General features: G+C 43.8%; 1 protein-coding gene across 1 annotated transcript in view; it reads right to left on the reverse strand.

Annotated features, from left to right (window-relative positions):
- The window catches only part of Frmd7 (FERM domain containing 7), a 46,907-nt gene that overhangs the window by 18,431 nt on the left and 5,937 nt on the right, over window positions 1-22,539 (reverse strand). Inside the window, exons 2-3 of the mRNA XM_017602404.3 lie at window positions 2,252-2,356; window positions 1,325-1,367 (exon numbers count right to left, since the gene is read on the reverse strand). Coding sequence (XP_017457893.2) covers window positions 1,325-1,367; window positions 2,252-2,356 — 148 coding nt within the window. The remainder of the gene's footprint in view (window positions 1-1,324; window positions 1,368-2,251; window positions 2,357-22,539) is intronic.

A 22,539-nucleotide genomic window follows, 5' to 3' on the forward strand; every position in this document is an offset into this window, starting at 1 on the left:
TTAAAAATAGGCTTTTAAAAAATTAAAGTTAAAATAAAAGGAATGAGAAACAATGTGGACCAATGTCTCTATCAATCTTAAAATATATCCCTGAAAAAACACATCTATTTTCACACCTATTTGCATTTGGAAATGAGAAATTTGAGGCTGGGAGTGGAACTCAATGGTAGGATATTTTGCTAGCATGCACAAGGTTCTGGGTTGCATCCCCAACACCAGCAAAAAAGAATAAAGTCTGTAAGATCAAAAGTAACCACATACAAGTAGCAATAGTGTTATTTAGTCAATGTACCAGCTGTTGTTCTAAGCCAATACTGGAAGCTAAAAGATACTCAAGTGTTCCCAATTTCATCGGAGAGACAAATAAGTAAACAGAGCAATTTGAGTACCATGGAGCCTAGACTCAGGAAGCCTCCCTTGGTTGACAGCTAAGTAGGTTACCAGGGGCAGGAATTGAAATGGTTAGTGTCATGGACAAAGCATTTAAGATAAAGTCCAGAGCTTTGCATACCATACTAATAAGCTTGAACTTTAAAGGTAATTAGGGAGCCAGGGAAATATTTTAAGCAGGAGAGAGATGTGGTCTGGGTTGTATGTTTCACTCAGTCCCTTGGAGAGTCATATAGGTGCTTAATTGGAGAAAATCAGTACCAAAGCTAACGGAATTATGTGATATAATCACAGAGTTGGGAGAAGCAGAGTCACAAGATACATCAACTTTTGAATGGCAGAGTAGAGCAAGGAACTAGGAAGAGACACTGCAGCAAGGTCTCCCAACGTGTTAAGACCTATTTGCAAAATAAAATCTGTAGGATTAGTTAAATGCACATGTCCCTGAACCCTTGCCCCAGGAATGGGGTCCAGGGATCCGTGTACATTTTAACAGAAAATCCAGATGAACCTTAATACACATGGAAATGTGAGAAGCCGTGTTCCAGAGTATGAGACACAGGAGTCCCTTGAACATAAGCTGAAGCAAACAGCAAAGCTTGTGATGGCCTGAAAGGAAAGACTCTTCAGGTAGAAGGCTCACATTATTGCAGATTGACATTAAGGATACTTGAAGATTCGCAGCATCAGAGAGTGAGATGCATGCAATCTCCTGGCAGCATAATTACCAGAACTCTTCAGATCCAGCAGTATGAGCTTCTTTGTTCATCTCAGACAAAATTAAGACAACGTTCTCTACTGCTAAACTTACTGGACAGATGAAATCTATCCAAGCACCCCTTTCCCTCTTTTAGAAAGTTTCATGGGGCTATAGGAGTGTTTCTCAAGCATGAAGAGAGAGGCCCACATCCCTTGAGTGATCTTCCATACTTACTTTTTACTTGCTTCGTTATGGGCTTCAGAAGTTCCAACCAAACCTGTAATAGCATCAGTGAAACACAGCAGCAGTGAGCACAGCCTTTTTTCTTTCCTCTTTGGTACCAGATAAAGGTCAACGTCAAGTGAACAAACACCAGGACTATTTAGATTTCTAAAGATAGTTGGAAATGAACAGCCATGTCAAAGAGTACCTTCGCCATTCTCAGTCAGCCCCCTCATAGTATACAGTAACTGTGTATGCTGTTGATCTATAAACTCTGGGTTGTTGATATGTCAATCACTGACTCCCTGGTAGCATGCTAGAGGTGGTACAGGCAGGGCTCGTGAGTAGCTACAAAGACTCCTAGAGGCATTTGGTTCCACATTTACGTCCTACATTCCCACTACCCTTACCTCGCCACTCCTGCCAATGCCCACTTAATAATGAATGTGCCAGATTAGAGATATGCCAAGGCAGGATGCAGCAGAAGAACCCTGTGAAAGTTAGGGCCCAAGAAATAAGGAAAGAAATCTCCCTAAATACTTATGAGGTCAAGAGTCTTGTTGTTTCCACAGCTGAGGACTGAACCCAGGGCCTTGCGCTTGCTAGGCAAGCGCTCTACCACTGAGCTAAATCCCCAACCCTGAGGTCAAGAGTCTTAACTCTGTGGACTGAGGTCCAACAAGTTGAGGTAGATAAAACTTAGATAGTTAATTAAAGAGGAATAGAAAAGTATCATGTGGCAAAAGAATTTGTTTGGCAAACCAAGTTAACTCAATATCCCAGGCAGGAGAAAGGAAAGGCAGTTTTAAATGCAAGAATTTTGTAAGGTATAAACAAGTTTTGCATTTTGAATCTGGGATTGAGCCCTACACACCTAGGGGCAAACTGCATTTGGAAGCATTTCCAGACACACAGAACCCTGTAGTGAAACCCACTTACATTATGTCCAGAATGGCTGCAGAATTCTAATCCAAAATATTCCTTTTCGGCAAGGTTGAGGTGGCTGCAGCTCAGGTTAAAGAGTGCCTTTCCAGATGATTTTTGCTAAACAAAACAAAGAGATGGTGGCCCAGTTGGGTTCCAAACATATTATGTGATAAAGCACAGAAACAATGCCTTTCTTCAAGCTCTGCCATTTAGAAGACCTGCATACCCCTAAAGATGCCGAGGACTTTACAGACACAGATGCAAATCTACCTATAGATGGTTTTAGCCACCTCCCTAAAAATGCCTCAGATGACTGGCAAGCCCTTTTGGAAGGGTTAGCCTTTGCATGTAATTATGGCTAGATCTGCACGTTTATTTGTCTCATGAAAGTCCTTAAGTCATTTATCCCAGGCAGCTTGCAGACTGACAAGATGTTTTAATCAAGACGTAAATCTGACCCTAGCCCAGCCCCGCTTCAAATCCTACAGGGGCTGTCTTTTGGGTAGAGCTTCATTGCTTAGCAAGGGAGGCTGATGGCCCTCTCCTTTTACCCTGCCGGCTTGCCTCTCCAGCTGCATTTCGTGACCCCTCTCCCTGAAACATTGCCCTCTACTAATCTCAGCCTGCTTGCAGTTCCCCCAATATGTCAAGTGGTTTCATGCCTCTGTGCCTCTGCTCCCGGCATTCCTTCTCTATAGCCTGTCCCCTTCCCACCTTTCTTTGGCTTGGCTTACTCCCACTCAGGCTCAGATGCCATTGCCCTAGGAAAGCTTTCCTGATGCCATCCATCTGCAGCAGGTTAAACCAAGGGCAGAGCCTAAGTTCCCAATCATCCTGGCTTACCTCAACCAGGAGGACACATCTAACCCTGCTCGTCTACCTTTCCCCCTATGAAAAATTCTTTCATAGCAAGGACCAGCCTCTTTTCCTTGTTATTCCCCAAGTCTAACCAGAGTTTGATGTACAATAGAGGCTCTTGAGTGTTTCTTGTTATAACAGGAAGTTGACCAAATTCATCATAGGAGTTCTTTGAGTAAATTTCATTTTGTAGCTTTGCCCACATTCAGCATATTCTGTTCACATAAGCCACACATATTTTTCTTCTTAAAGCCCACACACGCTGTGAGCACAAAGTGGTGCCTTTCTTAGGCTTCCCTGGGAACAAGCACTTTGAAGAAGGCTCTGCGCAAATCTCTTTTGAGCTCAGCGTGGCTTTAATGGCCACCATCCCTGAACCCAAGTGTCGCTGTTGCGGAGAAAACGCTGATGGGAAAATTGGGCCCTGGCTGATAGGCACAAAGACATGCGGCTGAAAACCTCTAGTTAAAGCAAAGTCAGAGGGTGCCCAGAGTGCTGAGAGAGAAGCCAGGTGTGGGTGCACGGAAGTGGAGCTGGAAGTCACTGAGCCATAGAATTAACAGCAACCATGAGAGGGCAGAGGTCACCCTGAGGCAGTGACATATTGAGCAGAGCCTACATCTGCGATTTAATAGTTTCCAGGAAGGCAGCCCACCTCCCCACCACTTCCCTCAGTGACCAAAAATATGCCCCTCTCCCCCAGCCCATCCCTCCACTTGGTTACATTGCACAGAGCTCCAATTTAAGATTCATTTGGGTTAACCAGGGTCCTATTTTTAAACTCAAATAGGCCACAAAGGGCAAAACAGATTGCACCCCCTCGCACCTGGAGAAAAGTCTGCGGGCTGAGGGAAGTTGAGTTTGATTTGATGTGGGAGATTGTGTTAAAACTATGGTCCAAGAAAAGGGAGGCAGGCTGGAGCTGGATGTGGGGGTGCAAAGGGCATGGGGGGGTCTGATGGGAGGGGAGTGTTGGCTAAGGGAGATGGGAGTGGGGGTGTTTTGTGCCTATGTGGCAACCTTGCCTAGGGCAAGTGCTGACACAGACCATTCCAGACAGATGAAATCGCTCCTATTTTTAAAGTCGTCCAGACAAGGAGCTGCCACGGGATTTTATTAGAGAGAGAGAGAGAGAGAGAGAGAGAGAGAGAGAGAGAGAGAGAGGGAGAGGGAGAGGGAGAGGGAGAGGGAGAGGGAGAGGGAGAGGGAGAGAGAGAGAGAGAGAGAGAGAGAGTGTGTAGTATTTTTTCCAACACTAATGAAACATTTCTGTCATGGGGACTAAATTCTGTCATAGACTCCAGTTTCTTTGCAAACAATTTTTAAAGCTTGAGAAAGTTTCTCTCTTTCTCCCCCTTTGCTTCTATCTCCGTCCCACTTTCCTCCCTCCCTCTCTCTTTCCCTACTTCCTTCTTCTCTCTCTTCCTTCCTCCATTTCCCCCCCCCTCTCTGTTTATTCTGATTTTCCTTTAAGGTACTTACTCCCAATCAACTACCAACACTGCCACACTCTGTAACACATTTTTGTTACATGTGTTCACATACTTAAATGCTTCTGTAAATATGTATTTATGTCCATTCATGGAAGGTTTTCAAATAAGGCTTTCTTTTCGTTCCCTTCCTTAAGATCCCCTACCATGTTTATTACTATAATCCACTGATGCTTCCATCCCTGAAAATGTTGCCAAATGGTTTTGAAGCCTTTGACATTTTTACAGTTGGAGTCTGGGCACTCCTGTGGCTCAAACACTCCACCCCATCTCAGGCCAGGCATTTCCCTTCCTAGTGTCCGCTGAAATTGGCCAGCCCGTGGAATGTGTTACATACTAGGTAGGATTTTGCTTCTGTCTCGACATGCAGCTTTAAGAATTTTTTTTACCATTAAGATCCAATTCTTCAAATTTTGCATTCTGAGTTCTTTCTCACAATATCTGCCCATATATGACTTTCCTGTTTTCTTCTTTAGGACTTCCAAGGGACTGCCTGCTCTTGGCACATTATAGCATTCTAATCAAGCTCCTTTTTAGAGCTAAAGTCTCTGCTGCTACTCAGTCCCCTTACCCAAGAAATTGATGCTTCAGTCCTGATTCCTCATCTTTCTTGGGTAACAGTATAGCACTGCCTGCCTTCTAAACAGAGCTTTTAATTTTGATATACCAGAGGCCAAATCTAGGTGTTACAAGTATTGTGTAAGTGTTCTACCAATGGTCTCCATCCCTAGTCCTGGTATTATTTTAAGCAAATGTCTCAGGACATAGTTATATAATGTCCAAATTACTGGGTCATGACCACTGGCACTAATTTCTGGGGGCTTCAAACTCATGGAGGCAACAATATTTTTAACATTTAATTCGAAAATCCAAGTTACTCAGTATCCTGTGTGCCTAGAGCTGTCATAACCAGTTTCTTAAAAAGCATCTGAAATGCAGTAATTCTCTTCTTGCTTTCTGACTAGATGAGTTGGGGCGTGTCATGTGGCCCAGAGATATATCTACGCATTCCAGGTACCTGAAGTCAACGTCCACGGATTGAATATCTTGCTTTAAGCACTGTGTCTGGAAAGATGGACATTCAGTGTTTACTGAGTACATAGATTGCTTGACCCAAACATTTAACTGGATTGGCGCACCTTAGTAAGATGACCCTCTCACAAGGAAAGCAAACATTGTGTGAGCTATAGGAAATGAGGAAACCATTTCGAGCTTCGATTTACTAGCCTATGAAATGGAGATGTTAACAATGAAATTATCTCAGAGGATTATTATGAGGACGAAGCAAGATAACTCACAATTAGACCTTAGTCTAGTGCCTGGCACAGTAAAACATACAAGCATGTAAGTATGTAAAGAAGGTGTGGATATCCTATGGAAAAATATAGTCAAACATGTCTGGAAGCTACAAACCAAACCGTAACAGAATTATTATACCTGCAGACAGAGTGGGATTGGGGCTGGGGGACAATTCCTTCAATGTTTGCTCTGTAGATGGCTGAATATTTTCAAATAAGCAAGGCCAGTACAATTTCTCTTGACCTAATTCCACAATTCAGACCGTGTTTTCCTTCCCCTCCTTAAAGCAATGCTTACATGTCACACTATGAGAAAAGCTGACAGCTAGTAGGACACGCTAATACATGCGTGTGTATGTTACCATACAGCAGTCAAGTTCCATGCTGATCAGTAAGTATTTTCTTTACCATCATTTGGGTAGTTTGACTGGTTATTATATTTAAATAACTTAACTAAACTATATGCATATAGTAATTATGAACAGTAAGGACACATTTCCATGAAAGTTAAAGCAATCCTTAACAAAATTACATAAGGAGCATCCCCATGTGCTGTATAACCTGTTTTAAATATGAAAACAGTGGCCTATGGGAGAAGAAAATACGTCAAAAGCTGAAAGAATTCTGTCCTCAATGTTGTTTCCCAAACATCTATGTTCTATTGCCATATTAAATAAAGCAATATTGGAAATGGTAGATTTATGGGCTTGGAAGGGAAAAGACAAAGAAGAACATAATCTGAAGTCCATACCTACCAGAAAGGCTTTGACCCAATGGGAAATTATTGTAATAAATATATGCATAGACTATATATATATGAATATATATAAATTGTAGGGCTGGAGAGATGCCTCAGGGATCAAGAGCACTGTCTGCTTTTTCAGAGGTCCTGAGTTCAATTTCCAGCAACCACATGGTGGCTCACAACCATCTGTAATGGGATCTGATGCCTTCTTCTGATGTGTCTGAAGACGTCGACAATGTACTCACATATACTCATACAGAAAATAAATAATTCTTTAAAAACATATAACAATGTTATATGTCTATAAACAAATAATATAATATATAAGATTAATATATAAATGTATAATTTTGTTAAAATACATTTAAGTTATTGGTGCAAATATGTAATAACTGATCTTTGTTTTAACAAATTTTGTCAGTTAAAAGACTAACAAGTACTTTAGAAAAGATTAAGAAAGGGATTCTCACATATCCCCACGGAGTGCATACTTTAATAATGTAATTACATATAGACTATTTAATTAGGCTTCCAAAAAAGGATACATTGGAATAAAATATAACATTAACAAAGTATAATAGGTTATTTTCACTTTTGTCTTTTGTTATATTTTTCTAGAGATTTCAATAGATGTAATAAAAATCAAAACACATAATATTACATGAAGTATTTTATAGATATTTTCCATTTCTACTGTTGGCTCTAGCATTCAAAATATTTGGGGAGGGTCCTGGATGGGAAAGGGGACACGGAGGTGAAGAGGGGAATGTGATCTGGTATTTGGTCGGGGGAAAGGACTGAAGCCTTGAGAGCCTGCAGAAACAATGAAAACAGGCAACCTCGGGAGGTAGGAGGTGGGGGAACCCTTCAGAATGTACCAGAGACCTGGGAGGTGGGAGACTCCACTGGACTCAAAGGGGGGGACCTTAGATAAAATGCCCTACAGTGGAGAGAGGGAACTTGCAGAGCCCACCTCCAGAAGAAAGTGAGGGATGGGGCTGCCATCCCACAGTCAAAAACTCTGACTCATAATTGTTCCTGTCTGAAAGAACTGCAGGGACAAAAATGGAGAAGACACTGAGAAAATGGAGGTCCAGTGACTGGCCCAAAATGGGATCCAGTTCAAGGGGAGGCACCAAGACCTGACACCATTACTGAGGCTATGGAGCACTCACAAAAAGTGAGCTATCATGACTGCCCTCCAAAAGACCCAACAACCAGCGGAAAGAGTCAGATGCAGATATGTGCATCCAACCAATGGACAGAAGCTGCTGACCCCTGTGGTTGAATCAGGGAAAAGCTGGAGGAAGCTAAGGAGGAGGGTGACCCTGTAGGAAGATCAGCAGTCTCAATTAACCTGGACCCCTGAGATCTCTCAGACACTGGGCCACCAACCAGGCAGCATATACCAGCTGAGATGAGGCCCCCAACACATATACAGCAGAGGACTCCGGGGTCTGGATTCAGTCAGAGAAGATGCACCTAACCCTCAAGAGACTGGAGGCCCCAGGAAGTGGAAAGGTCTGGTGGGGAGTGAATGGGACATCCTCATGGAGACATGGGGAGGAGATATGGGATGTGGAACAGTCAGAGGGTGGACTGGGAAGGTGATAAAATATAGAATGTAAAAAAATTAAATAAAATTAAAATTAAACAATAATAAACACACAAAAATATTTCTTATACTCTCCTTAGGAAAGTGTTCTTGACATCATCCTACTTCATGTTCACACCCACATTTTATCTCAAAATATGACGGTCTTTTGTGTGTTGTAGATGATAAAAATATCATGACTGGGAAACTTAAGCTAGAGAAATGAATGTTCTCACAGTTCTAGAAGCTGACACTGTAACCTGAGGCTGCTGGCACAATCTTTTCACCACGTCTTCACATGTAGAGGAACAGGGAATAAGAAGAGAGGACGGGTGGAGTTTTCTCTTGCTCATAAAGGCCACTAACCGTATTGGAGAAGAGCCCCACCCTTATGGTCTCAACTGTATCTTCTAAAAGTTCTGTCTTCTAACATAGTCACAGCACAGATGAGAGTTTCAACATATGAATTTTGCAAGGATATAAGTCAATCAAAAGCTACCATGCATCTTGATAATCCACTTTAATTAGTGTGTGTGTGTGTGTGTGTGTGTGTGTTTGCGTGTGTGTGTGTACCTCAGTGTATGCATACACAGATATGTGTGGTGGGTATGGAGATGAAACAACGATGATTGCGGAATTGGTTCTGGGGATGGAGAACAGATTGTCAGGCTAGCATAGCAAGCACTTTTACCCGCTGAGCCATCTCACTGTCCCACCAAGTTACCATATTTGTTCTTTATCATTTTAGCTTTGTATTTGCCTGTTTGGGGGGGGGGGGCGGAAATTGTCTACCCATGTAGCCCAGGCACGGCTTCAACTCACAATCTTCTGACTGGGTCTCCAGAGAGGCTGGCTAGAATTACAGATGTGTGCCACTGCACCAAGCTTCAGACTCTTTTTCTAAAGGTTAAATGAACTCTCAGACAACGAGAATTTGTAAGCATTTTGAAACTAATGCATGTGCAGAGCGACCCAGAGGATTTCTAAGCATGCGATGAGTGCTCACGGGCACGAGGGCAGGCAGTGTGTCATGGTAAGGATGCAGGGTTTGCAGCCCAGACACACCTGAGCCTAGTTTTGACTCTCCTCCTGGGAGAGGGCTGATCTTAAGCTACTTCGTCTCTCCTGAGCTTCAATTTCCTTCATTGGAAAGCAATACAATCAAATGTCACACACAAATGACCAGTTATTATAAATAAGTCCATTAATTTGAAATATCTTGAATCAGCAAATCTAAAAAGACAGAAAACAAATTCAATATTTTCAGGGCCTGGGGTCCAGGAGGGTTGAGTTGACAGTGACTCTTAGTTTGTGATGTGTTTATCAAAAGATAAAGAATATGGTCTATGGATGTGTGGTAAGGTGTGGGGGAAAGGGGCGCCTCTGCAGGCCCATGCTATTGCGTCCCTTCCCCCTGAGGGACCAGCCATATGATGGTATAGTATAGAAGAGAGTTTATTCAGGGCATGGGGAGGGGAGTTCAAAAGGTAGTAGAGGTGGAGAAAGGCACAGAGAGTGAGAGCAAGAGAGAGAGGGGGAGGGAGGGAGGGAGGGAGGGAGGGAGGGAGAGAGAGAGAGAGAGAGAGAGAGAGAGAGAGAGAGAGAGAGAGAGAGAGAAGTAAAGACTGGCCATGAGCACTTGGAGAGAGAGTGCGGGGAGGAGAATGGTGAGAGAGGGCGAGCAGGAAGGCAAGAGCAAGAGAGAGAGGAGGGGCAAGCAGCCCCTTTTATAGTGAGTCAGGCACAGCTGGCTGTTGCCAGGTAACTGTGGGGCGGAGCTTAGACAAAATACTAAAAGTTTGTATAAAATTTCTTTTCGGAGTGATTAAAAGAAAAATGTCCTAGGATTACATAGGATTCAGTGATGTGCAACATAGAGAACTGTTATACACCATTTATTTGTACACTTTAAAATTAGGAATTTTATAGTATTTGAATTATATCCCAACTTCAAGAAGCACGAGGAGCTCACGAGCCCTGAAGTACTTTATATGGTCCCTGAAACAAGTACTTCACAGTATCTGCAGTAAGTGCTGACTATTGTTCAGTGGCCACATAATTTATCAACCATGCTTGGGTACTTTTAAGGTTGACAGGGGTCACTAATAATAACTACAGTTTCACAATAGGCATGATCCACACTGTCCTGGGCAAACCGGTGTGTGGTTGGATAGCACTTAACATCTGGATCCCTTACAAGGTCTGTTCTTTCCGCAGAGGTGGTATTTCTTCTTGTTATCAAAATCTGCATCGTTAGAGCCCACATGCACGGTCATTAGGTTTCCCCTAATGGTAATGAATGCCTGTTGCTCATTCCCACACTGGCAATTGAATGAATGATCTTTGTGGTCATTTCATCCCTGTGATTTCATTTCTATCCATAAAGCCTATGATAGTGAGAACAGAGAAATATTTCACCAGTTTTACGGCTGTCCTTAACACTTAACTTTACATCCCAAACACCCACCTCACTCCTCCTTTGGCGTACTCCTCTGTTACTTACTCTCTTCTCTGGGCTCTTTTGGTTTCCTTTGTCTTCACCCTGTCCATACTCTAGAAGTTTATGCTTGACCCATTGCCTTTGTCATTTTGTATATAATGTTACCCACTTTGACCCTGTCCATCTTCCTTTCAGTTCCGTCCACAGTGTTGAGACCCTGCTCTGTGCAAGGTGCCTTCCTCCTCTCCCGTCAGACTGATGGGAGCAGCATATAGGTATCGCCATGAAGGAAACATAGACTCGCAGGCAATATGGCACACTGAGACTTAATCACAGCAGTGTGAAAAGCCAAGTGACTTGGGATCTGAATGAAAGCTAGGTCAATACAAGATCTCATCTAAAGCACCTACCCTACCTGCACAAAAATGGGAGAATAGGTAGCACAAAGGACTCCTGGCAGAGGGGATAACCAATCGGGTACAGAGCAAGATCTGGCAAAAAAACAAACAAACAAACAAAAAAACCCACCAAACAAACAAGCAAAAAATCTCTCAGAAGCAGAAAATACTAGAAATTCTTATCTAGACATTTGCTGTTATTAGGAAACCAAGTAAGATTCGGTAGGTAACAGGCAAGCAGAAACCAAACACTTCAGAGAGTGTGTTTACTAGCATATGAAGCCAAACTCCCAAATGTGGGTCCGGGGAAGAAGGGGAAGACATGGACTTTAAACAACATTATTGACATAAAGTCTTTTGTTTGAGAAATGCAAGGCAGAGAGTAGAGCACAGTGCCTCAAACTATGGATTCCATGGGACGCCCGTTGTGTCTCATTCAGAAACACACCTTGATTCCATCGGGTCTGCCAGAGCCTGACCATCCGGCATTTCCCACAGTGCATTGCTGAGAAGAAGTGCTGCTGCCTCAGCCTACTTGGAGAAGCAAAGGTGGAAGGCAACCTTTAGGGTACTGTTGCTTGTGATAAGTGGAGACAATGGGTGTGAAGTAAGCAGATAGGCATAACAATAGAGAAAAGCCAGTTGAGGGATAGCACCACAATGGCCACAAAAGAGCAGAAGCAGGGAAGGAGCAGAGTCCATTACTGCTGCCACCTCCTACCTGGAAAGGCTGTGCTGACACCACCACTAAACTCCGGTCACATTTAGAAGTCAGCTGAGGTTTTCTTTTCGTTTTCTAAACTGGTTTGTAAAAATTATTTGTGGTGTGTGTGTGTGTGGGGGGTTTGTATGTGATGCACAAATGCTTGTATCTATGTCCTTCCTGTATTCACAAGCCCAGAAAGAGAAGCCACCTCTGCTGGCACAGTGACAGAACAGTCAAAGCTCTCACTTCTCCCCTCTGCTCTGCAACTAACCCCACCTGGTGTTTCCTGCTTCTGGGGTGAACTTCAGAGATTTATTCCCTACCCCTTTTTCAGATCACCCCCATCCACCTCTCCGGAACTGCTCCAAACCAGTTGCTACAGAACTCCAAAGCAGTACAATCGTCTTGGATCCTTATGGAGACTGTTGTGATGGCCTTCTTTCTGGATACTCTGCTTACTCCTTCTGGGTTTCTCAAACCCCTTCAGGCCTGAGATCCATATAGCAGTGGTTCTCAACCTTCCTAATGCTGTGACCCTTTTATAGTTTCTCATGATATGGTGACCCTCAACTGTAAAGTTATTTCATTGCTCCTTCATAGCTGTCATTTTGCTGCGGTTATGAATCGTAATGAAAATATCTGATATGCAAACCCCGAATGGGTCGTGACCCACAGGTTGAGAAATGATGCCATATAGTATCTTTGGAACCAAGAGCCAGAGAGCTCCAGGTAGAGGATGGGATATGCTCTAGGGAGAAGAGGAGACTTGCGAATATTTCTGTATTTGGTCCTGTTTGGTGAGCTTCTGGGTAAAGCAGGGCTGTCGACGGTGCAGATTTCATTCAGTATTGTCCTGGACCTTTCCATCCACCCATGCCTGTGTTGAGAAACAGCAGCAGCAGAAGCAGACCCTTCATCCTCACGGAGCTTCCCCCCAGGGACCTTCCAACAAGAAACCTTTCTCATTTCTTAGCCTCTACTGACCCCAAAATCCAAGGGCTCCTTGAAGATTAAACTCCGACACTATTTACTTTTGCATTTCATCAAAAATACAGATACTCCAGGCCCAACGAGATGGCCGAGCTGGTAAAGGCACTTGCTACCAAACCCTGGTGACCTGGGCTCATCTCTGGGACCAACAGGGGGAAATAAGAAACAGACTTCCTTGAATTGTGCACCACATGCATGCTCCCTCCCACCTTTCCTCTCTCTCTCTCACACACACTAAATAAATGAATTAGTTAATAAATAAATAAATACATAAATTTAAAAAATTTTCTGAAGAGGAGGAAAAAAATTTCTAAAAACTGCCCAAAGTTGCATGCATCTTCCTTATAACCTTCATAAAAGGCAACCTGTTTTCTAAGAAGTAACTGGAAAAAGGAAGTCGTCACACTGGGGACACTGCCTAGAGATGTAGGCACAAAGCCTTTAGGGGAGGACAGGAAAGCTTCACCCTTCTGGGGGTTAACTCCTGGTAAGAAGGAAACTGTCAGAGCCCAGAGGAGCTAATTAGCAGGCATCAGCAACTCATTCTAAAATGGAACTCTCCTTAGCAGGCAATCTTGTCTTTTCGCATTTGGTGGAGAGCAAGGTGCAGTTGCACATAAAACAACAAAGACAAAAGTAGGAAGTGAACAGGGGCCTTTGCCTAGAACCCACTAGACTCTAAACCCCGGGGAGGGAAGCAGTTTAACTGGATACTTAAGGTGTCCTCATGGGAGGAAACAGAGGGAAAGACCCCTCTTAGAGTTGCTTGTGCATGTGTGAAATTCACACCAAATTACAACTGCTTTTCATTTGGCTTCGGAAAAACTCAAAGCTGTTCAAAGTGCTGCATGTGTGAAAGATGGGGCCTTCAAATGCCTAGGGATTAACTGCTCAGAGAGAGTTCCGGCCATGTGACTTTCACTGTCCTGGGGCCGTCCTGGAGACTCATTTGAGTAGCTGCCTATCACCCCTTTTGCCCTTGGCCACATTGATGCTGAGGGAAAGCAAATTGCAAAAAGGACTCTGGAATTATGTAGTGTAGTATCTGATAGGTGATACTTTCTGGCAGACATCTTTTGAAAACTACAAGGGAATGAGAATGCATTCTTGCCTGGGGCTTAACCAAGGCCTGCCCGTGACCTGGACAGGTTGCATCTGAGTCAAGTTGCTAGATTAGTTGCAAAGAGTCAAGCTGGCTCTCACCTCTCAGTCACCCCTTTATACTAAGAGGAGAAAAAAGGGGAAAAAATAACCCACAAGATTACCACCCTAATAGCATCCATGCTCCCCCCTTCCTGGGACATTGAAATTATCATGCTTGTACTAGAAAGTCTGTTGCAAAGTGACAGGGTAATAACACCATTCTCAAGACAGAGCTCCCAGTCTTCTCGAAATTACTAGCTACTCTGGGTAATTAAAACAATTATAATTGTTTGTTTCCATGAAGTGCTTAGCACTAAATCCATGCACTGTGCATGAGGCACAACCAGATTCCAAATGGCTGTTGGGAGTTTTCTTCTAAACTTGAAATCAATTCTTTGTCAAGAACTATGATACAACAGGGCACAACAGAAGCCATTTGAACCCCATACTCCAGCTTTTTTTTTCCCCCGGGGCTGGGGACCGAACCCAGGGCCTTGCGCTTCCTAGGCAAGCGCTCTACCACTGAGCTAAATCCCCAACCCTTGAACCCCATACTCCAAACCCTCACTCTACAAAGGTGGATGCTGAGATCCCACCCAAAGTAAGAGACTTGCCTTCGGGCTGTCAAGTGAGTAGCCCACCTAGGAGCGTGACCTAGCACTTCTGACCTCCGGTAATGTGCTCACGTTCAGGTCACCAAACTGTTCCTTAAATGTAAAGGGAACACTAACAGCTGAGCACATGAAAGATATGAAAGACATGAATGAATAGCTCCTTTTGTATGTGATGCTAGAGATGGGAACCAGGGTCTTCTGGATGTGCTTTGCTACTGAGCACGCCAGACATCCCAACACCTGACTGACATCTTCTAAGTCACTCTTTTATATTCCATCTGGCTCTCTGACACACTCATTCTTTCTCCTCAGTGGACTGTATTACTGATTCTCCTTTCTTTTCTCCTGCTTAGATCTCGGATGCCTCTTGTCTTCCTTGACACTCCTTTTCAATTTCCTGTGGTTCAGACCTCTTCCATCCTGGAATCAGCTTTTGCTTTGTTTGGCTCAATGGCCCAGCTGGGAGCTGGGTTGGAAAGCCACTCTGTTGGGCCAGACTCTGAACTCCACTAGAGCCCTATACCTAACATACTATGGATACTGAGGAAAATCTCATCTCATCTCATCTCATCTCATCTCCTTTCTTTCTCCCTCTCCCATTCCCTCTCCCTCTCCCTTCCCCCTCTTCCCCTCCATAAATTAATTAATTCATTCATTCATTAATTAATTTGTAGACTTTGCAGACTCCAGGCTGGCCTTGAACACAGAACTCTCCTTCTACCTTCTCAGCAAAAGCAGAATATGGATGAAGGGGTCATGGTTGAATTTTTTTTTAATTTTGCACTTACTCAAAGATTGAATTTTTTTGTACTTAGCTTGGGTTCTATCATTTTCTGGAAAGTGGATATGAAATTCTTTTCAATAAGAAAATCCCCTCCGGGGGATTCTGAGTGATGCAGCGACAGATCAGATGAACGATTACTCTCTTCCTGTGACAGTGTGTCTCATTCCTTCATTCTTTCCACACCCTCTCATTAGCCAGGTGTGTTTGCTTATTGACAACTGGAGACCACACTAAGGGGACCAGCTCTATCCTGGAGCTGGGAGCCCCTGCCTCTGCCTCACTTGGACTCTTTCCAAGCCACACCCACAAAACTCCTTTAAGGCCTGTCAGTTCCCTTCTTTTGCCCTATGATATATGTGTCTGAATTCTTGACCCCAGCACATGTAGTGTCTCCCTATGTATTTGGCTGCTTGGCACTCATTTGGACCTAATATAGCAGCTACTTAGAATCCAGTTAGCTCTACTTGCCTCTTGACTGGGTGCTGGACATGTTGTGCACACTGTAGGTGCTTTTATTATTTTTTATAAAGATGAGATAAACTTGAGGCAGGGCAGTATGATTTCACTTGAGGCCCTGTCTTCAACTGCCTGGACCTTTCCTTGTAGCCTATACTGACACGTAACCACCCAAGTCATGACTTAAATCTTTGGGAGTCTTGAAGTCATCCAGACTCTACAACCAAATCCTAGGGCTTACGCATTCTTCTTAGTCTGGGTTTGGTCCCAATACAGTTGACCTGTGCCACTTCCCACCTCAAGAATATTTAGATACGGCAGCTCTCCTGTGAGGGTGGGTATCATAACTCAAAGCTGCTTTGTCATGTCCACATCATTTTTAATTCCTATATTTCCTTTAAATCCTACCCATACCAAAACTCTAAGGCACAAGAAAGAGAAGGCAGGATTTAACTTGCAAAATGTGAAATTGTGGGGAAGCTGAGAAGAATTTGTAAGTCGTGAACAATGATTCCAATAGATGCTAACCTTTGGGTCTTAATCAGTCAGCCATTCCCAATGCATACTTTCTGATACCTATCCTGATTGTTTAGGTGGAATTATGTGTAGAAGAATCTGGTGAAGCTGACTCATTGCTATTTATAAATCAAAGCCAAAGATACTCCTTTTTCCTGAATGTTAAATTTGACTTTCGCCCCTCTGCATTGTTTCTGAAGCAGGAATGTGTTCTGGGTATTATCCACACAAAGACTTCAGGGGCCATTGTGTTTTGTCAGAGTGAGATGGCCTCTCTCCTTATCATTTCTGGTATCTCCATTTCAAAGAGTCACTGAAGATTTACTGAAACCACACAATAGCGTATCTGCATAGAAAAAAAATGTAACTCGAGTTTTCGAACTATGCATGCCTCATCCTTCCTGCCCGAAGATTTTGCCTCTAAAATCAACAAGCTGGCATTTGATCAGCTAACCCATTTTACCAGAGACTCAAGATGCCTAGCAGCTGAGAGCATGAATTGTCTCATAGATTTCTATTTACTGAACATCTACTATGTCCCAGATTAAGCAATAATAATTAAACAGACATACTTTTGCCTTCACAGAATGATTAGCAGACATCACGGTGTATGTATTAATCCTACACACAAAGACCTCCCCCCCACACACACACAAAAGACAACCTTTTTGTGTCTTCATGTAATGCTTAGAGGACATATCTTTCTGATCTCTCTCTGAATTGTTTTTATTGTTCATCCATCCTATGACAGCTCCCTAAGAGATCCAAGAGCCTGCTTCCTTAAACTCACTTCCCCTACCACCATTCTCTGTGCCCATGACAGCTAACTCCAACACAGTGACTCTGAAAGGACAAGCCTTAAAGAATTGGTAAAGTGTAGTTGGGCATTGTGGTGCACACTTTTAGTCCCAGCATTCAGGAGGCAGAGGCAGGTGGATCTCTGAGTGTGAGCTCAGCGTGGTGTACAGAGTGAGTTTCAGTATGGTACAGCTAGGGCTACACAAAGAGGCCCTGTCTCCAAAAACAAACGAACAAACAAACAAACAAAATTGGTAAAGTGGCCGTATCTATAGGCTCTCCACTTATATACCACCCCATCCAAAGCTTCTTTCTACTGTTTACCTAGTTAGAGACATTTTTAATACTAAGGACTGAACACAGGGCCTTACACAAGTCTGGCAAGTACGCTATCACTGAGCTATGTTCCCAATACTTTTAAATTTGAGTGTTAGGCAAAAAGATCTTGCTAATTTGCCTAGGTTGCCCTTGAACTGGCTCTGTGTTCCCAGGCATGCCTTGAACTTGTCCATTTCTTCCTTAGCCCCCCAAGCAGCTGGAATGAGAGGCATGACTAATCGGCAACCTTGAACATGTTGCTCTTCTCCCCATCGCTCATCTGTTAAGTAGAAGTGTTCCTATCGCCTACTTTATTGGGAATTTCAATGAGGGAATGTGTGCAGAATTCCTAGCCTACCACTTGGAATGCACATTCTTTCAATATATACCAGCTATTATCACTACAAGGTAGGTTGGGAAAGGGGTTGGGTGTCATGGATAGCTTGTGGGCAATGGCTTTCTATTTAGGGGTAGGTACCTAGGGTGTCTGCAGGGCACATAACTCACATAGCAGCTTTACCAATGTAGGAGGAACTGTGATTCTGAGACTTATGCAGAAACAGAACGTAAACTGCAACTGTTTTAAATTTATTATTTGTAAATGAACAGGTAAAAACATTATACATATTTATCATGCAAGCACGACATTTAAGAATATGTATATACAGTGGAATGATTAATTTGAGCTAATTAACACATGCATTACCTCACATATTTATCATTGGGACAGCTTTTTTAAATGAAGTTTCCCTTGTTTTGGTTCTGGTTTTTGGCTTTATCCCAAAACAATATGCTTTTATTAAAAAGAAACAGGGTATGAGGCATGATGGTGCATGGCCGTACATACTTTCAGTCTCAACTACTTAGGAAATCCCAACTACTTGGGAGACCCACCTGAGTCTGAGGGTTCCAGATCATCAGTAAGATATTATATCAATAACAAATGGATAAACAAAGAGGTCTGGTATGAGCTAGATACGCTAAAGCACCTCTAGAGACCCAGCACTTGGGATGCGGAGGAAGGAGCATCCAGAATTTAAGACCAGCCTCCACTAGATAGCAAGTTTGTTGAGCCTAATGATGAACTGGGCTAGATGTGATTCTGTCTCAAAAGGAAGTGAGGAAAAGAGGAAGAAACTATGTGCTCTTAATCGCATTGGGCTCAGCCAATCTATGGACCTTATAGTAAAGCTTTTAAAATAATTCTCAATGATCGTGCATGTAAATATTCAGTGTCAAACTTTTTCAAAGCTCGGTATTGTACCATGAAGGCCATTGGAAACCACCCTGTTGACCATGTAAGCTGTCTTCTCCTCTTAGCAATTGCAAACAAAATTAAGAGAAATATCTTTGTATAGAAAGAAGCACACACATCGACAGTATACAACACAACCTTACCCATTTCCATAGGACACATTTCTTTTCTAGAAATGTAATTCCCCCAGCATGAATGTAGGGCCATTGTTGATGCTGGGTGTTTTAGAATTGCTTGACACATACACCTAAATAAAATTGGCCCATTTTAAATTTATCTTTTTAACTGCTGAACTCCAAATTCAAATTGTAAAGAGGAGTCATAATAGTCAATAGCTTTGCTCTTTGTGAAGCAAGGCCAAGATTTTCTGACCCCAAGCTGGGGCTCTGGGCAGCCAGCACATTACCTGTAATTCCTGACTTGTTTTACTTGTAACTGTATGACTTTGGCTCACATGTAACCTATGCTAATTTCTGCCTATGAACCCTCCACCCCCACCCCATCTCTTGCTTCTCCTTTCTGTCTCTACTTCCCAGCATTCTATTCCCTCACCACTGACATCCAATCAGTGAATCTGTCTGATGTACACTACACAGGCCTCCCCAGCTTCCTCCATTGTTCCTAGACCAACTTCAACTCCCACCCCTCTGTCCCCAACTCCCTGGCACATTCCTAAATAATTAGAACTGGTCACTTAAGGCTCAAGTCAGACAGAGCTTCCTTTAGAGAACTCCATGTGGCCATCTCCATGGTGCCAGGGGGAAAAGCCTATTATAGAGGTGGATGTATAGAAGTAGATGTTTTGTGCAGATTCCACACTTCGTACATTGTTAATTCTCCCACCAGGCTATGGACTCCTTCCAGGCCAGTGTGTGCCTGGAAGTAGTAAGGACTCCAGAGTTCTAGTTAAATGAATGAAAACGCACAATCATACCTATCTCCCAAATTTCCTACGTACTGATTGTGTGAAACAAGCGGGACCTCCTGGAACAGAGCTAGGTCAGGAAGTGATATCTCATAGCTTCAAAAGCAGTTGACAGTACCCTTGTGACAGAGACTTCTCAATCACTTCAAACATCCCTGAGTGTGAAGTTCTGGGGAACCTTTGTCTTTCTCTAGGTCTGCTGAAAGGTGAATTTCATCATCATGAAAGGAATCTCCGAGGACAAAGGACTGCTTGTTTAAGACAGCTAAGCCCCAAGATTAGCAGTGAGGCGCCAAGCTTAAATGCTTCCAGGGCCTGGGGTCAGTTCACTCTAGACAGACCTCAGTCTTCTGGCCCCACATCTTGGACCTAGAAGTGGGGGAGGAGACTGGGGACAGAGGAAAAGAGGGAATAAAGATGCTGGTAGCCTGTGGAGCAAAGGAGGGAGCTTTGCATAGCTTATCTATTAAGAACCAAACAAGCTATGCCCCAGCCAGTTTCTCAGTCTGTATAAGTGCTTCCCTAATGCCTATCCCTTCCCCATCATTCTTAGTGCAGCAGATCTTATGAGGAGTGCTTTCCCCTGGTGCCCCGAGGACCAATCCTGTACTACCTACCTCCTATACAGATGCACTCTAAAGGCTGGGTCTCTCATTGGTTACATACTCTAACCAAGTGTTTTCCAACTCTGTCATCAGCACAAAGCTGCTGAGTGGCACCAAGGATCACGAAGGCTGGCACCGCTCACTGACACTTGGCTGGCAGGCCTCAGGCCCTTATAGGAAATAGCTAGGCCATGCCTGTCACCACCCCCAAGTTGGTTCTGCCCCCAGGGTTATGCCCCTTTGACCCCAAGACATTAGACTCCCCACAATCACTTTGAAAACCTATTTATTGCAGTTGTCAACTTCATTGTCTTAAAGCACAAGTTAAAACTAAATTCTTGCGACTATTTGTGTTCCTGACAGGTCAGACAATGGCTCTGTTCCTGGAGAAGAGAAAAATGAGTATAGAATTCAGTGGAGTGCCCAGTGACGGTTGGGAAATGGCACGGGAGCCACAGGCAGAGGCCCTGAGCTGTGGTGAAAGTGGCAAGGCCTCAACCAACTAAAAACTCTTTCCTGAGCTTCCCACAAGTGCAGACTTGAATAAACACCTAGCCATCACACACCTGACTCCAAAGCCAGTTCCCCAGTCTTCTCCCCACAAAGCTCCCTTCAGATCTTCTCAGGACTGCTCCCTCCTCCTTTCAGATGTGGAGAGTGAGAGGCTGGGGAGGGGCCAGTTGCAGGCCAGGCCTCTCCTCTGAAAGCTGCCAAGAAAGCAGCCTGGCAGCCAGGTGACAGCGATGAGGAGCCTCCAGGTGGGGGGCATGGGGGGGATGAGCAACACCCTAACCGCATTGGTCTGTTGGCTGCTTGACAGACAGAATACAAGCAATTTCTTTCTTTTTCAGTTCAATTTATTTTCCGAATCAACAAACCTTAGGCTGTGAGGGACAGTGAAAACTCAGTTCAAACAAAAGCATTCACCGGGCAGCATTGCCCCCCCCCGCCCCCGTAACGACAAATCAATCCCTGGCAAAGACCCTGCTAACATTGGCTAGGCTGGGACTTTATGATTCCCAGCTGACTTTTTGTTGTGACCTGACTTCCAAGGTCCTTCCTTTGGCCTTCTTCGCACAGCTGGGGGAGGTAGTGAGCTGATCCCTGTTTTTTCTGTCAGCAAAACCTTCGTTTTGAGGACCCAATATGCGGATATATGCATGGATCTACCGGGCAGATCACAAACTCCTGAAAACTCAGGAAACTTCACTAAACACAATGCGATTGCAGAAAAGACCTCCTGCCCAAATGCACAGATCGCCCAAGAATCTGAAGCTAGAGAGTCTATGACTTGAATCTCAGTTCATCTATTACGCAGGAGTGGGCTCTTGGGAAACCCAGTCTCCTGCTCTGCATCCATGTCCATGCCTGTACAAATGGACAGGAACCTGATATTTCTGATCTCAACAGCTTGGGTTACTGTCCCTTAAACATAAGTCTCATGATGTTTGCTCAACATTTAAACATGGGTGAGCCAGTGAAATGGTTCAGTGGGTAAAGGCACTTGCCACCCAGCCTGAGGACCTGAGTCCAATCTCCAAGACTTATCTGGTGTAAAGAGAGAACTGTCCCTGCCTCCCACCCCCCTACCCATTATCATCTAGACATTAGACAGTTAGTATTGACCCTGGCAGGATGGATAACTCTAGGAGGGGAGCATATCCCCTGGGGCTGCTCACTACGCACCAGCCATAACCTCCACTGGAATGGCAGGATGAATTAACCACCCCCCAAAGCTCCAGAGAAAGTGAAAAGCTAGGGGAACACAGCTTTGCTCAATGAAGGTGATTGGCAAGCTCGAGGATTCTGAAAAGAAATTCCCATTTGTAGGCCGAAGCCTGTTATTCTCTGCTGCTTTGTAAAGCCAAGAAATGATGGTTTTATGAGCAAGGAGTGGGTGGTAAAGAAAGCTCTGAGTTTCTACCCAGTGCCAGGAGCCCCACATCTGCTATCCCTTCTATCGTCCCAATGATGTCCCAAGCTAGGCGATATGACTATTATTACCGTCTGACTGATACAAGCTCAGACTCCAATAGGACACTTGCCCTTCCTGAAGGCCCACTCTAAGCTGTAAGCACTGAGATTAGAGTGAAGGTTGAAGCATCTCCAGATACGTTTTGTTCCATAATTCCATCGAAAATCCAAAAGTAAAATTGATCTTCGTCCCTCCACAGTGTACTCTGGTTGCTCTGTTCTCAATCTCAGTGCTCAATCAACTCAGGCAGAAACAGGAAGGTTGTCTGCATTCCTTCTTACTTGATCCCTTATCTCCTTCCTTCCAAATCTAAACAGGAGTCATAAAATAGTCGCAGATATATTCTGCCTCTGTAGCCTCTACTGTACCCACAATGTGTCTTCTCTGTATTC

Source organism: Rattus norvegicus, chromosome X (genome assembly GCF_036323735.1).
Source record: "Rattus norvegicus strain BN/NHsdMcwi chromosome X, GRCr8, whole genome shotgun sequence".
NCBI lineage: Eukaryota > Metazoa > Chordata > Mammalia > Rodentia > Muridae > Rattus > Rattus norvegicus.